Here is a 19,080-nt window from a genome sequence, read left to right as displayed (position 1 = left end):
TGGGGAAAACTGAACCATCTGCACTACCGATATGCCTAAATACCAATAATTGAATCTGGCAGTCAAAGAACAGGGCATGTTGCCAGTTCATGAACAGTGTGACTGCTCATCATACCTTCTCCACATCACCATCAGTTTGGATGATCTTTATACTTTTTAATATTAAAACAGTCTAGACATGTGCCTGTTGCTTTATATTAGCGCAGGGGTCGGCAACCTTTCAGAAGTGGTGTGCCGAGTCTTCATTTATTCACTCTAATTTAAGGTTTGGCGTGCCAGTAATACATTTTAACGTTTTTAGAAGGTCTCTTTCTATAAGTCTATAATATATAACTAAACTATTGTTGTATGTAAAGTAAAAAAGGTTTTTAAAATGTTTAAGAAGCTTCATTTAAAATTAAATTAAAATGCAGAGTCCCCTGGACCGGTGGCCAGGACCCGGGCAGTGTGAGTGCCACTGAAAATCAGCTCGCGTGCCGCCTTCGGCACGCGTGCCATAGGTTGCCTACCCCTGTATTAGCGTATACTGTTTTATGTTTTGTATTGTGTTTCTGTCATTCATAAAGAATATCTAATAACACCACTGGATGAGCTGAAGCTTGTTAAACAGTTCAACCTTTGAATAATAATAATAAAAATAATATTTATAGAAATGGGCTCTAAGTTCAATGCGAGGGGGCTGGGTTTTATATACATTGTTTCAATCTCTCCTCATCCCTAATATTTTGAATGAAAAATTCACTACTTTTCACCTAGCAACAACCTAAAGGGTTGTTTCTCCACACAGTTAACTTCCATTAATGTTATCGGAAGAATAGATCCCCAAGTTAGGTATCTGTATTTGGTGCTAATTCTGATAAATGGGAGAATTTCGATCAGAAGGTTTCTAATATGTTCCTGGGAAAAAATAGAATCAATGCGACACTGAGTGTGAGATATAAAGCAGTTGGAAGTTAGGAAATACAGTTAATATTGAGAGCTCAACCTAAACTCTGAGCTTTACTCTATGTCCCTTGAAATAATGGTCCCTCTTTATAGAATTATACATTATTTTTCAAATCAAACAATGAATAATACTTGCCTACTTATACAACCTTACATACCATACACATATTGTGCATAACATAACTGTACTACTAATACAGACTGATTTCATTTACATGGGTTTTACACCAGTGTAATTTCGCTGACTTCACAGTGGAGTTTCTCATGATTCCTACTGCTGTCTGCAAGATCAGATTCAGGCTGTAAGCCGTTAGAATGACTGAGCAGAAAAATGAACATAGTTACAGTCAGCGAAGTGTTAGGGTAGGAGGTGGTTATATCTATGCCAAATTTAAGACCCTTTTACACTGGCGGAGTGGTGTAAACAAGAACTGGGCTCATGGTTTATAACAATGAACTAAGTTAACAACTAAAAAAGAATGAACAGAAAACTCCCCAAGCTTAGGGTTGAATCCAGTCCAGTGATCTTGGCTGTGGATCCCTGCGTTCTCAAAAGCATTCCATGCAGCCATTCTTATAGTCTGTCCTCCAAGTACCTGTGCAATGTGTTGGGGAAGCCGAACTGAAGTAAACCCTCCTTTCCCAAGGCTCAAGTACCCTGTCACTCGGGTGTTTTGCATTTACCTGATAAAATGACAAATTCTGCCCAAAAAATGACAAATTAAACATTAAAAATTACTCAACTGATTTTCTTCATACCTGGCTTATTTATTCCTAAAATCCCAGTGAGATCTACAATACAAGCCATGCCTGAGCTTGATTTATCCATACAGAAATGTTCTGACTGGAACATATGGGGAAGTGTCTTTTTTTATTTTTTACATGCATCACTTCAAAACATTTCAAAAGCTAAAAGCTTAGCCTAGAGGTGCCCTTAAGGTGAAAAACGTAGTTTTAAGGTGCTTCTAGCTCCGCTTTCATCTTAAAGACCCCTAAAAGCTAAAACTTCTAGCTTAAAGGCACCTTTGAGCTAAGTTTTAAATCACCTCAAAAAGGAAGTGCTTAAGCATCCCCCGTGTTGTACACCACTCTAGCTTTTTAGCTGGTGCTTCTGAAAATGCCAGTGCAAGGGTTACACATGATTTTAGAAGTTCAGCAAGACACCGGAATAGTAAAGGTACAACAGGGACTAGGAAGCCACAAATATTTTGAACTCCTGCACTCCCACTGGTGAGTTATCAGAGGGGTAGCCGTGTTAGTCTGTATCCACAAAAACAACGAGGAGTCTGGTGGCACCTTAAAGATTAACAGATTTATCTGGGCATAAGCTTTGGTGGGTAAAAACAACTAGTGAGTTGTTACTCACAAGAGAAGTCCTACTGAGCCAATGGACTCTCGGTGCAAATAGCTGTTCATTTATGGGAATAACAAGTCCACAATCTGGCCCTTACTTTGTAAGATATGTTAAATTTTGGTCTTCGAGTGAATTTTTAGTTTCTGAGTGTATCTACCACCTGGGTTATTAAAACATAATTATTCTACCTCAGGAAGGGGTTTATTAGTTAGTATCCCTTTATATTTAAATTATATTTAGTTCTTTACTAAAATATCCAGCCCATTAGGTGTACTATTTACTTCACAGTACCTTTACTTAACTTACCATAGGGCATTTTATAAATGGAGCAAAAGACAACAGGAACATTCAACATCAATAAAACAAAAGTGAACTAAGGGCTAAAGTAATTAACTTCATTAAGAGAGCGATAGTGTGAAATGAATCCAGGAGTAGCTCCATGCTCTCTATGTACTGAAACAGATGATTTGTATGACCTCCTTCAGATCAACTATTATCAAAGCATTGAAACAGATAGATCCTGGGGGCAGGTGGGTCCTATGGTAAGTCCCACATTTGCAAGAGGTGTGCACACACTTTTGCACAAGCTTGAATTATACACACAACCCCCAGTGCATGAATACAAGTGTGTAAGGTATAAGTATTTCAGAATTTTGAGCCTAAAAGATCTGCAAGGCAGCTGGTGTATGAGCAGTATTATGCTTTTGGTTGACTCCCACTGCAAGTAGAGTTAATGGGCCCGATTCTGATCTCCATTACCCAGCTTAGGGTAAATCAAAGTGGAGCTACTCCCGATTTACCCCAGTGCAGCAGAGATCAGAACCTGTCCCCCATCTTTCCTTGCTATCTAATTGTACTGTGTATAATTTGGACACAGACATTTAATTCTCAAGTGTGAACACAGACACAATTCTGTTTTAATTCATTGCAGTATAAATCTAAACTGCAGGCAGAAATAAAGGTTTGCTACATCTAACACAGAGCTCCTAATGGATCCAATATTGGTTACTAAGAGCAGCAGGCACACACATTGATTGGACTCAGCTGCCAACACTACAGGGTGTATCTATTTCATTTATTCTGACCTCCCTTTGTGAGCAATACCAAAGCTCTTTCTTAAACTCCGTCACGTGCAGCCATGGCATAACTCCAAGCCTGCCTATGCTTAGAAGAGAAGATGATGATGTGGGTACAAGCGTTCTCTTTCCCTGTTTCAGTGATGAGGCATCAGAGGAGTGAAAGGCTGTTGCACTAAGCTACTGTTTTGTACACTCTGGTCCTCAAACGGGGCACACAAAACAATCTCCTCCCTGTTTGTACTCAAGGCTTTCATTCATGTGGAGAAGTCCTAGCATACCAATGCCTGTGATTGTTCAAGTGGCTTAAAATAAATGTTTATTTTCTAACAGATACATTTACCCAATTGATTTTTATCCATTTATTAAACTGACTTTTAGTTTTTTTCTGTTCAGTTCTGCAGGGATATGGCCATAAATATTTAAATAATGGCCGCTCCACAATCAAAGCAATTCACCATAGTAATTGTTTAGAAAGACAAATGGTTATCGGCTGAGGTCAGGCTGGCAAATTAAGATGGAAGATGTTCAAGTTGTAAGTATTACTAGAGCAACGAATGCTTGATACCAGCAGCAGTGGAAAAACAAACAAAGGAGCCACGCTAGGGTTTCTCAGTAAAGTTTCTCAAAACGAGTCAACAGGATTGTCTGCCAACTATTATGATTTTTTTTATAAATATGTTGTTATTTTTCCAAGTACAACAAATATACCAAAATACCAGATTCATCATAATAAACAAAGTAAATAAAGAGTTAGGATAAAGAAAGGGGAGGGCAGCTACTATGTTCTTGAGGTGCATGCATATTTCCCAATAGTGTCAATGAGGAATTCTGTGCATATATTTAAAGGGGTCCCGGGGTCAGAGTCCGATCTCAGAAACCACACTAAGTCTGGAGTAACTCCATTGATTTTAGTGGTATTACAGCAGATTTACACAGGTGTAGCCCAGCATGTACCTCCAAAGGGAGTGTTTCTTTTACTCTAGTATCCTTTCAAATGAACGTTAACATACAGATTAAAATGACAAAGCCCTGCTGAGTGGAGTTGATTGGGAAATTATTATTTTCCCTGGGAAAAAATTGATACAAATGAAAACATTTCCATTTATTCAAAAAGCCATTTTCCGTCACAAAACTGTTCCAATGGAAAATTTTCTATCAGCTCTACTATTATGTCAGCTGGTCCATTCTGCCAATTCTGGACTGCCCTTTATTACACATTTTCTAGTGTTTTTTTACAGTCTCGCTGTAAATGTGTCAAGTGATGGGGTTCCACACTTCCCTTGGGAGATTCTTTCACTAATTTAAATAAATTATCTCCCTCCTTGGTGATTAGAGCCCTTAAATATTTGTAGCCTGTTCTCCATGTACTCCTCCCCACTTGAGTCATTACTTGGCCAAGCTGAGATAAAATCTTTATCGGATTCTACCAATGCATCTGGTTAGTGTTGTCTGTTTACACTGTAAGATCTGAGGCAAAGATCATGGACCTGATTCACCACTGTGTTACTCCATTTTTATGGCGGTGTAACTCCGCTGGAATCAGTGGAATAAACCAGGATCCTGTTACGTGTCATGTCCACTGCCAAGCACAATATTGGCCCGTACTACATAATTCTCATATGATTATGTAGCTCCAAAAGGTTCCTTGTAACCTTTATCATCTCACTGTTCCACTCTTACAGGTTGCTTGTTTATTTTCAATACTGAAATGCAATAATTATCCCTAACACTCTCCTTTAAATTTTGACAGGAAATGAAAAACAAAGAACACTAATAATTTGCAGCTGTATCGCTCCTTTCATATGGGGATCTCACTGATATTTACAAGGATTAAACTGACCCTCATAACACACTTGTTCCCTACCTGAGGCACACAGAGATTCATCCCTGGAGTAACTCCATTGAATTCAGTAGAGTTACTCCAGGTATGAATTTATTCTAGAGAGCTTCAGTGACTTTCCCAAAGTCATACAGCAAGTTAGTGCCAGAGTTGGGATGAGAATTTATGAATTCTGATGACAATCACATTCTGCAACCCGACCAAGGGTACTCAGTGTGGGGGGAGAGGGGTTCCATTGCTATATTGCTCAGTGGGACAGAGATCCTGGCTAGATCTCAGGTCCTAGTATGGAAAAAGAACTAGCCCAATGCTGCCTTTCTTTTCAGTTACAGAATAGAAAAAAATATATATCCACCTTTCCTTTTGTTCTATTTGTGTTCTAATGTTGTGCCCATCAGCATGGTATCTGAGCAACTTGGATGAATCCAGACCTTTGCACATCAAGTTTCTCTCCAGCTACAATATTTACAACCTCCAGCTCCCAGAAAAGCAGGGATTTCCGATAAAAGTGTTGACAAACATACAGCACTGAGGCTAGCAGATGCAGCCATGACAATGGCATAATATAGAAGCCGGTGATGTTATCTGATGAGATTTAGCCTCAGATAATACACTATGGTAATTGTATAGTAAATTCTTTGTTTTCCTTTCTGCAGCTGTGATTCAGGACTTTCCTTTGCACCCCCACGGCACTTATTGTTCTCTCATACATGAGTCACGTTTGAAACATTGTTTCTCCCTTAACATCTGCATGTGAGAGCAGCTAACATTAAGTATGGCAGGGTTCCATAGGCCGCATTATCACTGGCCACATTTTCTTGCTGTTTGTGTCGCAGAGAGAAAAGCCTATTATATGCTTATTATATTTCTAGACAATTGTCTTGACTTTGGGTACACCAGATGTGGAAGCCTTTCTGTAAGTGGACACGTTTGTTGCTGCCAGATGAGCTGTCAGCCAGCTTTGCTGGGCATTCAGCAATTTACCCACAATACACTGAGTTGTTTCTCCCCCATCTTCATAATTTTGTTCAAATGGCTACAGACTATAAGCCTGTTCCTGCAAATTCTTACTTTTGTGCTACCTAGGTAGCTTACTACGAGGCTACCCTATGCAGTCACTCTGTCTAAATCCTTTATGTGAGTTAAGGCCATACATTCAGGCGAGTAAGAGTTTGCAAGATCAAGCCAGGTTACTGGGGTGTTCTTTAAAGCAAGAGACATTCAGATTTGTTAGTGAGGCACAAAAGCAATAAACTTTATGGATCATGTCCACTCTGCATGAGCATATTCACAGCACTGACTAAAATCCCAAGGTCACGTCCTAGCATGAACCAAGCTCTATGTGCAATCTGGACAGATTCTCCAAGGCGGGCAATCTTTTCTTTGTTTTTACGAATTCCTGGTCAGGAGTCTGGTGGGAACGGCCCCTGGAAATTATAGATACATCCTATTCTAGTGGGAGTTATGCTGTCTCCATTGGCTTTGCGTGTTTTACCTGAACTACAATATATCCACTAGAGATGGCCTGAGGTGCAGAGTTCAGCGTAGCCTCTAAATGTTCCAAGCATTCAGAGGTATTTGGATCCATGATTTTCATTTGACCTATTAGAGAGAGGGATCGCCTGCAAAGTTCAGATCTGGGTCCAGCCATTCCTAGAGCTCAGCAGGGCCGCCCAGAGGATTCAGGGGGCCTGGGGCAAAGCAATTTCGGGGGCCCCTTCCATAAAAAAAAGTTGCAATAGTATAGAATACTATATTCTCGTGGGGGCCCCTGCGGGGCCTGGGCCTGGGGCAAATTGCCCCACTTGCCCCTCCGCCCCCCCCCCCCCCCCCGCTTCCCCCGGGCGGCCCTGGAGCTCAGGATTTTTGGGTCAGGCCCATCTGTAATATCTGCCATTGCTAAATGCCATGCTGTTTCTATGGCCTCTGTAAGCCCAAGCAACCATGAATCGAGCACATACTAAGAGCCTTCTCACATGTACATAGAAGCACAAAGACATCACCCCCAAAGCTGACACAACTCCCAGTTAATTTCAAGATTCAGTCTGGGATTGCCCTCTTGGTGGTTATAGCCCACTCTGAACTTTACTCCATGATTTCTGTGACCTCTGTGACAAACTCGCAGCCTTAATATAGTTAAGAATTATTTGTCCAAACTATCGAGCAAGTAACAAACACATCTACAGATATCAAGACTGTTCAAAACCAGTTTACAAAAGAGTAAAAAAGGAGTACATTCATCAGATAACTTTCTTGTAACTAAAAATTCAATCAGTTCTAATACTAATCAGCAGTGATAAGAAAGAAAATACAGAAAAATGGATGACAGCTTAATGAAAAAAACATTTATCTTTTTAAACTTTGCTTGAGTGTAGCAATGATTCTTTAAATTAAACTTTTAAAATGATCAGTCCTAAGTGTGTCCTTTTAACAATCAAAGAGGCTACTAGAATTTATTGGTTTTGCTGTATCATATGTAAATAATGTCATATGATGCTCCAGTACAGCAGAGAATAGAATATTATATCTAAGCCCGGGCAGCAAATTCAGATACTGTATATGATCTTTCACTTTTAGCATCTCAGTTCACATATATTCCAGGCTAGACTGAACAAATATATCTCAGAAAGCTGGAAATGTCTGTGAGTAAAGTGAAACTGGATGTACTTATGTAGATTGCATATTCACATCCACCCTCAACTTGGCATACAGGCAGCCCAAAGATCCCAGCATTATATATAAGAATGGCCAAACTTGTTGGGATAAAACAAAACAAACCAGAAATTCAACCAAAATTCAAACTGAACTCAAACCAAATTTTCAAACTTTTTGAGGATACCCAGACATTACTTAAGTATATTATTCAGGCCATGGGCCCATTTTTCAAATATGTGTACCATACGACCATATCAAAATCCACATTTGGATGCTGAAATTATCTCAGGCATATAACATAACTACGATGTGCCTATTCCACTTTCCAACTGCTGGCTTTGAATATCCTGTTGAGGTACCTACATTTTAAAATTGGGATCAGAAAGATGGGCACAGAAAAAAATTGAGCAAAACTTTTTTTTGTTCAGCTAAGTTATGGAGGAGAAGCACATCTAGTGGTTGTAGAATATAACTGGGAGTTTGGAAATCTGGGTTCTGTTCCTGGCTCTGCCTTTACCTACAATGTGACCTTGAAGAAGCCACTTTGCCTCTCTGTGGCCTCGTCTAGATGAACAGTTAGTGCTCGGCAATGCAGGGTGCAAAGCTATAGTGTACTGGTGTGCTACACACTAACCATCCATGTTGACTGTGTGGTAGGAGAGTCCAATTCCCTAGCATACTTTGATGTACTTCCTTAGTGCGCAGCACACTACTGCACTGCAACTTTACACCTGGCTTGCCACTCACTCACTGTCCATCTAGACAGGCCCCGTGTTTGTTTCCCCATCTGGAAAAAAGGATATAATACTTTTCTAATTCAAAGGTTTGTGACTGAGCTTAATTTATTAGGTTTGTAATGCCTTTGGCGCCTTTGTGTAGAAAGTGCTAAAGAAGTGCCAAGCACTATTATTACTAATGTTAAAATCATACTCAGTTGTTTTAGAACACCAAAAGATATGTTTCGTTTATGGTAAAATTGTATTTAATTCAATTTGTACAAACATGCAAAAAAAATAATAATAAAGGAGCAGCTGCCTGTTCACAACTCTGGACAAGCTTGATGCTATTTTAAAATACAGTTATTATAACGCACCATCCCCTCAGTATCATCTAACCCTCCCACAACAAAGAATGAATGGCAAATAACTAATAGCGAATACTCTAGGACAATTCAATTACTAAAACAGGACATGAATGTAGTTGACTCTACCAGCTGTTTTGCGTTGGAATGAATACACCTCTACCCCGATATAACGTGACCCGATATAACATGAATTCGGATATAACACGGTTAAGCAGTGCTCCGGGGGGGCGGGGCTGCGCACTCCGATGGATCAAAGCAAGTTCAATATAACGCGGTTTCAGCTATAACGCGGTAAGATTTTTTGTCTCCCGAGGACAGCATTACATCGGGGTAGAGGTGTATTTGCAAACAGTTTTTTTATGCAGGTCTAACCGAGGTTCAAAATAGGGATAAGAATAGCTAACAGTGATATTTTAGCAAAGCACTTAAATATGTGCTTAACATTAAAATAAATGGGACTTAAGTATGTGCCTTGCTGAATAGGGATAGACTTACGCATATAAAGTTAAGCATATGCGTAAGTGCTTTACTGAGCTAGGGTCTTAAGGATTAACTAGTTAACTGCCTTCTTAAAAACTGAAAAGTGCAAAGTTTTGGACAGCATGCATGAATGTGAAGGAGGACTGATATTTCTGGACAACAATGAACATCTCTTCTTACATTTAATGGCAGTGCCACATATATGTTTTAAAGGTGTTTTTAGTCTTCGTATCATGTTTAAGTGGTGAATTCACTTCCTCTTGCCAGAATTTAATAAACAAATTTTAGTGTCTGTACAAATCTTTACTCTTGTGACAAAAATTAAAGCAAATGTTTTTGATGTAAAACTGCTTTAGAGATGGAGATTTGCTCACCGAACTAACAACAATATCTTGCAGTTCTGGAAGACCTCTGGAGGTTCTCAAAGTGTTTTACAAACCTCACTCAATTTAACATTTATTGTTATTTATTGCACACTTTTCTAATTACAGTTCTCATATCATGCAGGTTAGTTTGGATTTATAATTATAACTGATTTTTGTGGATGAGTAAATATGCACAGCACTTTGCTGTCAGATAAGGAATAGAAACCAAGAGTCCTGACTCCGAATCTGCTGATCAAAACGCTATACACAGTACTAATTTATAAAGGAGTCACTATACTGAATATACCAATTGTTGGCCTGATACTGAGTGTGCTGTCAAAGGGGCACTCAGAACCTCAAAGAATCTTATAAAAAAAACACCTTAAAGAGGAACTTTCAAACACACGTCCGTCCATTGCTCACTGGCGTGTCATTTCCCCCCCCCCCCAACATTTACAGTCTCCGATATTTTACTTGTTCTTTTTCTTCTGACCCATCTTCTCCTCCTATTTGATCAGTCAGTAAATGATAATCTCACATCTCCACCGAAATGCTGAACTGATGACATTCCATTAATGTCCATGGCCAACGATGGAGATGTTCCAAATGCAGGATTATGACTTTAGAGCAGGATGAAGCAGAAGGAGAAACTGGGCCATGAGGAAATAAACTCTTACTCAAATAACTATCTGAAAACAATTCAAAGGCAATACAGGAAACGACAGGCTCTCTCGTCTTTCGTTACCACCATTCTTGAGTTTCAGGTTTTCCCCAGTGTGAAAGTTCCTCTCTCTGCCCTTTTCTGCATTCTTTGCTCATCTAAATCTCATCATCATGCCCATGTGACATTTGGGTGCACAAGGAACACAGAATCATTGAAGGAAGTGGAACAAAGAATAGCTATCTGACACTGGGCTATAGCGGAAATATGTTGAGCTCCAGTCAGCAGGGGAGTATGAAGGCCTGTCATGCACTGGGAATGGCACATTTTAATGGAAAGTTCTCGGTAGTTTAGTTCTCTCAACATGCTGTAAACCCTTTGCAAAAACAAAATATGCAAATAAATAAAATAATAATACCTTGTTGATCTCAAAGCCTTTTCCAAAGGAAGTCAGTTTCCTTATTCCCATTTTACAGATGGGGAAACTGAGGCATAAAGAGAGGAAATGTCTTGCCTATCGTCACCCAGCAGGCCAGTGGTGGAGCCAAGAATAGAACCTACCTCTTCTGAGTCCCAGTGCAGTGCGCTGTCCACTAGGCCAGTGGTTCTCAAACTAGGGCCACCGCTTGTTCAGGGAAAGCCCCTGGTGGGCCAGGCTGGTTTGTTTACCTGCCGCGTCTGCAGGTTTGGCCGATCGCGGCTCCCACTGGCCACGGTTCGCTGCTCCAGGCCAATGGGAGCTGCAGAAAGCGGCGCGGGCCAAGGGACGTGCTGGCCGCCCTTCCTGTATCCCCCATCCTATTTTGGTATCATATAAGTATATCTAATTATTAAAATGAAAGAAAGCAAACTTTTAAATTATTTGGAACTGTACATACATTGGCTTCAGTGGGGATTCTTGTAAGAATAAAAGATAGAGCTTTGATATGGGTAGAGTTTAATACCAACAGTCTGGTCATATGCGCAGGTGGTTTAGTCAGACTATTTTGGTCGGAGAACTCCTCACACTTCCCCATTCGCTCTCAACCATGCAAACTAAAATACAAAGGAATTACACAAACTGCTGTCTATGAACCACCAGTGGTCCACAAATCCCTTCCCTGTGCTCTGCAGAACAAAGTGTTTAGAACACCAGACAGTGAGCGAATGGGAGACTGGATGAGGAACTAAGTGATCAGTGGTGGGGAATCTCTCTCTTATGAAGTGGTTTATAGCATGGAAGAGCTGGCGAACCAGATACGTTTACATCATTGGATGTTTTGCTATTATGGTTAGATGAGTGTCCAAATCTTGCTTATAAAGCATTCTGTAACGTTGGAGTTAGCACTGAGTACTCCAGCAGCTCATTGAGAAAGACCTCTGTGCAGCATTGGGCAGCAGAATATCTGAGAAGGAAGCTTGTGTGTTCCAGTATCTATGCCAGCTCCTCACGGATCTGACTGAAAGGCTGATGCCATGGTCCCACCTGGTCTATAGCATTATTTTATATTACAATTTAGATCCCCGTTATTTCCTAACTACTAATAATACTAATTAGCTCTTTTCATTAGCATATCTCACAGCACTTTACAAAGGAAGGTAATGGATCATTATTCCTATTTTATGGATAGGGAAACTGAGATACAGAGCTGTTAATGTGATTTAGCCGAGGTCACACAGCGAGCCATCGGCAGAGTCAGGAATAGAACCCAAGTCCCCTGCTTCTACTCCTATCTACTGCTCTGTACTGCTGAACAGCGGAGTGACGTTTAAGTACAGATTACTATAGAGCTGATACCGCTTTCCAGAACAACATAGAAAGTGGCTAGTTTGGAGCCCATTATCTTTTTATATGGGAATGTTGCAAGTGTGCCTGCAAAGACCAGGCTACCCTTGGTTCTAATCTGGGTCGAGCTGTGAACAGGGTTGGTATCTAAATGCCCACAATTTGACCAACCCATTGTCAGTGTTACTTTAAGAAGTGATATTTCCTAAATGACTCAGCACAGAACTTGCAGCTCAGGGGGGAAGGGTTGAGGGGCTTTAAGCAACTTTTGTGCCCTCCCGCTCCTGAGCTGCTCTGGGGACTGGAGAGGCCCTTAGACCCCAGGGCAGCCTAAATTAAGCTATCTAAATTACAGCAGCCTCCTGGGGCTGCCCTAAGGGTGGCAGTGCTGCCTGGAAATTCTGCAGCACATCCAGGACTGATACACTCTTCCACCCCCAGACCCACCCCTGGCATGCCCACAGTGCCAGGGCTTGCAAGAGAGTCCTTGATAAGCAGCATTATGGCTGTCTCCCACAGTGCCTGCACCACAGTAATCTCCCCCCCAGCTAGAACCAGAGTTTTCAGAGCCCCCTTATGCCATCCCAGCTCGTTTACCTGCTGTAAAGGAGCCAGAATGGGGGTGAGGATCTCACCTCTGTGTTCAAGTTCCAGCTCTGCTATTGATTTATTTTGTGGCCTAAGGTACGTCATTTAGACTCTTTGTTACTCAGTTTCCTCTTCTGTAAAAATGTAGTTAATGAGACACATCTTAGTAAACAGTTTAAGAAACTGTACGTGTGCTTATTATTTTTATTTTGATTGAATAATAAAAGAGAATTCGCCCGCATGGTCACCCTTTGGTGAATTTAGTTATTCCCAGTAACCTCACACGGCCTACCCTGAAAGAGCTAGATCTGGTTGTCTATTGAAAATCTCACAGTGGTAGAACAATGCAGCAGCAGATTGGTCTTCAGAAAGCCAGGGACTAAATGTTACCTTTAGAGAATGCCACTGGAAGAAATCTTTGGAGGGCACGTCTTTCATAGAAGCTGTTCTGAGTTCCTTTAAACAGACAAAATAATAGGGGGGAAATATTCCTACTGATGTCTGAAGCAAAGAAAAATTCTCCATGGCCTTCTCCCTAAACTAAAGTCCAATGAAATAAGTAGCAGTGGATTATTATACTCCTCATGCCTATATTAATGTGTATGTCCCCTTCAATTCTGGCCCTTCCATTCTGTGGGCTGGCAGGCTGGTATTTTCATCTCTAGTCCTACTTTCACTGGATGAATCATGCTATAGAATAGAGTACGGGGGGGAAGAGGGGAGGTGTCACTGTGATGTTCCTTTAATTAGGTCCACAGAGAGGGAAGAGTGAGGCACATTGTCTCCATCAAAGCCATGAGCATACATCACTTATTTCTTTGTTTGGATTTTCATGCTACTAAAGGAAGAGCTTGGTAACTTGAGTCCTTGCACACTGGCTTAAATTAGCTGAATAGGTATAGATGAATGGGCATCAAGAAGGTTGTTTTGTCTTATTAAGAAATCTTCCAATGGCTCTGCTTTCATTCCATAATTTCCCATTAGTTCTTGCCTACATTGCTTAATATATCAAGTTGAAACACTTCTCTTTTTTTGCTTTTACCTGTGGTTTGCACACTCTGATTTCCCCTTTGCCTACAGTAATTAAGTAAGATCCAATGTAGATAAGTATTAAACTTCCCTGCTATAACTTGACGTTGGTGCTCAAGGGGAATCCTTCCAAAACAAGATTGACCAAAGCTCCTGAATTCTGAGATCCAGTTTGATGTCATTTGCCCTCAATGGTTTTCTTAGGTGAAAGAATAATAACAGGAGACTCAAGCAGACATTTTCCAATAGCATGGCACACACATGAATAATCTGTACACCCTCAAGCAATGTCTTCACTGAAGAATTAACTTGGATGTTTATTTGGGTGCCACCCATAACCCTTCTCCATCCACACACAAAACCCTCTCACATGAGTTTGGTGGTGCTAGTTGGCCCAGCTGGGGCAAAGGCTAGAACTCAGGTGTCATTTTCACTTGGGCTGGTAACCCACCCACTGTGGATTGAGGGTGCAGGCTAAATCATTCAAGTGCTGTCAACCTGTGGAACTCCATGCCAGAGGATGTTGTGAAGGCCAAGACTATAACAGGGTTCAAAAAAGAACTAGACAAATTCATGAAGAATAGGTCCATCAATGGCTATTAGCCAGGATGGTATCCCTAGCCTCTGTTTGCCAGAACATGGGAATGGGCAACAGGGAATGTATCATTTGATGATTACCTGTTCTGTTCATTCCCTCTGGGGCACCTGGCATTGGCCACTGTCAGAAGACAGGATACTGGGCTAGATGGACCTTTGGTCTGACCCAGTATGGCCATTCTTATGTTCTTATGCTGACAGCCTCCAGTGCCTTCGCACAATTCCACACCACCACCTCAAGTGCCCAGAAGAACAAACAAGTTCTCCCAAAATTCCCTGGAAAGAATCAGAGTGGCTCAGCTTACTGCAGGACAAAGAACTTTGGGACATGGCCCCAGAAGTCCTAGTGACACAAACAGGCAAGTGCATCAGCAGTAAGGACACAGTAACGCAGCATGGCTTTGCAGTGTGGCTCCTCACACCAGGGCTAGGTTAAACCAGGTGCCAATCATTTGAGTTAACTTCAGTGAAGACATACGTCCAGTTTCATGTTTGGAAAACTTGAATGGTGTACATGAAAATACATCACACTTTAGTGATGTGGACAAGTTTGTAGAGTTTGGTTTTAGAAGCCTGTCCTTGCTTCTACTGATGTGTTTTTAATAATCCTTTATGTCATCAATTTTCATAATGTACAAAAGTTAGTCATCCCATATCTGTTAGGGTAGGTTAAAAACTGTATAAACATTACTCAACCCTGCAAACCTTACACACGTAATAATCCTTATGGAAGTAATCCCATTGGCTTCAATGGGACTACTTGCTCAGGATCAAGGTCCATATTAAACAAAACTCACATTCCTTACAAATTGTTATTATTTTTACATAGTGTGGTAGCAGGTAGACTCATGACCATATATAACTGCATGATTATGTACTGACCTCGATATCAAGGGGATTCCATACACAGATGTCCTAGATGCACCTCAGATTATACAAGAGAGCAAAAACATTTTCAAGCTGTTTAACTGTTGTAGCTCAGCATTCAATTGTCAAATATAAAGGAAAACTGAAATCACTCAATGTGAAAACAACAAAGCAAAAAAACATGAACTAAGCACAAATAAATCATCACCGAAACCTTCCACCTTAAATCATTTCACGTGAAAATTATTATTTACGCAAAGTATCTCTAGATAAGTTTTAATCCTAATTAAAAAGTAAGTACATACATACACACTACCTCTATGTGCTATAATATTGGCTCCCCATATGGAAAGAATCAGAAATTATAGAATGAAAATAGGTGATTTGATTTCTAAAACAAACTGGGTAAGCCAATTTAGTATTGAGTCTCCTGTTATCTGTCAAACTCAAGATTTTCTATAGCACCAATAACAGTGTTATTTAAGCACTTATCTGAAACTTCCATTGGGCCAAACTGTTCTCTGTTACCCTTGTGTGACCATTTAAATGCAGTATAGCGCCATTGAAATCAACAGTCTTTTTCTACTGTTAAGGCCTGTCTCTGCAAACACATGATACTCAGTGTGATGCTTCTACCTTGAGTAATGTTTGCATTATTGAGCCCTTACTCTAGTGTAACTAAGAGCATGATTTGGCCCTTAGTCTCTTCTCTCTCTCACCAACTTTCCATTAGTTACAGGGCAATACTCTAGCTGATTAGACATTCACTGACAAACATCTTTAGATTTTTTCCTCCAAATCTTTCATTTTTATAGGATGTGTGAAAAAATGTTTCGATTCCAAATAGGGAATTAATATTAGTGTTAATTCTGAATCCAGCCTGGCTGTTAGGAATTATTACAAGTAATTCACAAAATTGCCTGATAGTTCCCACATGGTATACACACACACACACACATATAAGATTATAAATCAGCGGGAGAGAAGACTCCCTATGGAAGGAGGAAGTTTGCAGCAGTCCCACTAAAATCCAGGGCATTAAGTTCAAACATTAGATTTAATAGCAAGTGCTGCAGAGTTTTTCTGCTGAGAGCTGAAAACAGGCTCAAGTGAAGGAATGAAACCGTGAAAAATACACAAATGAGTCAAATGCTAAAATCGATTTTCTTAATTGCCTTCTTGGGAATGCACCGCTGAGTTAAACGGACAATGAGAAACTGTATAAGTCTGTAAAATTTCCAGGGCAATATCTAGTGAGAGAGTCTTTCTTTAAAATAGGTTCTGACTACTAGTTTGCATGATTAGTGTAAACTTAATAGCAAAATCATGCGTATTTACAGAAATAACCTGCTAAGTGTTCAAAACACCTCCCAAGCATTTTACTGCTTTTCAGTCTTCATCTCGATAAATGGCTAGCTAATAACAGTTTTCCCTTGCTTTCCACAAGGCTGACCTGATCTCTAAGTCTAGCACACACAGGCTTTCGCCAGCAATCACTGTCATGTATTAGCTGCAAAAGGCAATGTCAGCAGAGCTTTTGGGGCAGTCATGTTCCCAGCCCACTTTTCTTTCCACCTACCCACATTTCCCCTCCTCCTCCCACCAGCCGTCCACTGGGCTGTACCTTCTGTGTGGCAGCTGCAGGAGAGGATGGTGTTCGGAGGTCTGAAGATGTAAGGCAGGTAACGAGAAAAGCATTTCATCTTCCAAAAAATAAATAAAAAAATTAAAATAAACCAAGTCTCCTCAATCCATGAGGAGTCCTTCTGCTTTCAAGGCAGAGCGCGTGGGAGGTGCGTTATAGGACCCCTCCTGGGTCTGCCGAGCTGGGAAACCCAAGTAATCGCTGTCGCCGGACCCCATTTTGCCATCAGCAGCAGCACCAGGAAGAGAGCCACCTCACATTTCTGCATGCATGCTGCTCGAACTCTGAAGCCCCCAAGCAAGCTGGGATAGGCTCTTCATTGGCTGAAGCTCATCAGAGCAGGATTTGCTGACTAAGTCAGTCCTGCCTGTAAACACACACCCTGAACAACACTGCCTGCAACATCCTACTCTCCTTTGGGTCCGTTTGTCTTTAGACAGAAAACCAGCAGCGTCTGGGAGCAGGGAGACTCTGTGACCATATCTCATTCTGGGTAAAGATCTTAATGTAACCCAGGCTTTACAACTTTGTCACCTGCTGTTAAAAGAAATCACCCAGGGAAGACGTGGATTTCAAGAATAATAAAAGAGGATGCACTGAAATGGTATCTGCCCTTGTTTTATTAAAGAATTGGGAGTGGGAGTTAAACTATGTAGAATAAAAAAGGCATTTCGTTTTTAAGGGTAGCTGCAGCATAAAAACATCCTACATTTATATGGAGCCTTTCATTCCAAAGGATGCCAAAGTGCTTTGCAAACTGTAGGTACAGCAGACAACCAGCCCAAAAGGATGTGAGGGGGAGGTGGGAAGGGGAATGTAACTAGGTTTGGTGGTAACTGGTGACTTGAGGATCACACTAACTAATTTTAGCTTCTATAGCTGTATCATTCTGCAAAACACAAACACAAAACAGTAATTTCAGCACCAAGCAATTTTCAGTGCGAATGTAAAGTCAAATGCCTCAGTAAGAGTGAGAGCAATCTCAAACCGAGCACATTGTCTTCCCCACACATTAGAGTACTGTTAGGTGCTTTCACAGCAGTCAGGTATTTGGTTAATATTTTTACAGCAATTTAGGGCATGGGAGTAACCAAGGGATATTAAAAGGGCTATTAGAAACCACATTATGAAAATTAAACCACATTATGAAAGTACCTTTTACTGTGCCCTTGACTCTCTTCAATCAGTGCTATAATTCAAATGCTTTAGCATCCAGCTGATCGTGGAGGCCTTCAAGCAAATGTACCTTCTGACACTTGTTCATCTTCTGTACCACTTCTTAAGAGAGAGATATTCACAGAGATATGTGAGTGCATTCCCTGTTCCACACCTTCACTGCAGTAGCTTGCTTGGTTACATGAAAAAGTAATGTAAGAACTGTGTTGAGAGGACAACCTGAAAAAAGATTTGTTTTCATATGCTATTAACTTCTTATGTCCTGCCACCCTGCCTATTTTGTACTGCTGCTATTTATTTCCTCTCCCTGGGTATAGGACTGTGCATTTACTAGGACCAAATCTGCCTCTGTTACCTCAGCCCTCCTTTTCTCTGATCATTCCAGGTCACTCTGCAGTTTGGTCCTGTCCATCTGTGTGGAGGGATCTCCAGTTTTCTTGTCGTCAGCAAATTTAATCATGGTTGTGTTTATACAAAGATAACCAAGAGACATGAAGCAGTTGTGCAGGTGCATGGAGAAACATGTTTTTCTTTTCATTTTAGTTTGTTAAAAAAAACTTCTGAGAACTCAAAAAAATTCCAGGACTGGGCTACAAGTAATGCGAAGACTGACAGATGCTACTTCATTGTGACAGAATCACATGAAAGTGCATTGCAGGCCACAATTTGAGAACCATTTTTCTACAGCAAATATATCACAAGAAACAAGATACAAAACACAAGTAATATATTGCATTTATAGAGCACTTTTCATCCCAAAACACTTTATATATTCTCATATGAGCACTTCTGGGGTAAAACAAAACAGCAACACTACACAACAGTTTATTTCAGGAAGTGATGAATGCCATATCCAATTGAAATGACAGGGGGAAGTTAGCTCCATTCTTATTAATAGTTCCATGGGATCATTAATGACCACTATAGCCTAGGCTCTCTCTTGAGTCCAT

At 40.6% G+C, this 19,080-nt stretch overlaps 1 protein-coding gene across 2 annotated transcripts in view; it reads right to left on the bottom strand.

Moving 5' to 3' along the window:
* The window catches only part of PPP2R2B (protein phosphatase 2 regulatory subunit Bbeta), a 237,168-nt gene that overhangs the window by 209,410 nt on the left and 8,678 nt on the right, over positions 1-19,080 (bottom strand). The window contains exon 1 of one of the 2 annotated variants that reach the window (XM_065409309.1): positions 16,934-17,012. The exons of the other annotated variant lie outside the window; for it this stretch is intronic. Within the exon in view, the coding sequence (XP_065265381.1) occupies positions 16,934-17,012 (79 nt within the window). Of the gene's footprint in view, positions 1-16,933; positions 17,013-19,080 lie in introns of those variants that run through there. 2 annotated transcript variants of the gene reach the window in all.

The sequence above is a fragment of the Emys orbicularis genome, chromosome 8 (genome assembly GCF_028017835.1).
Source record: "Emys orbicularis isolate rEmyOrb1 chromosome 8, rEmyOrb1.hap1, whole genome shotgun sequence".
NCBI lineage: Eukaryota > Metazoa > Chordata > Testudines > Emydidae > Emys > Emys orbicularis.
This window is presented reverse-complemented; position numbering and strand designations above follow the sequence as displayed.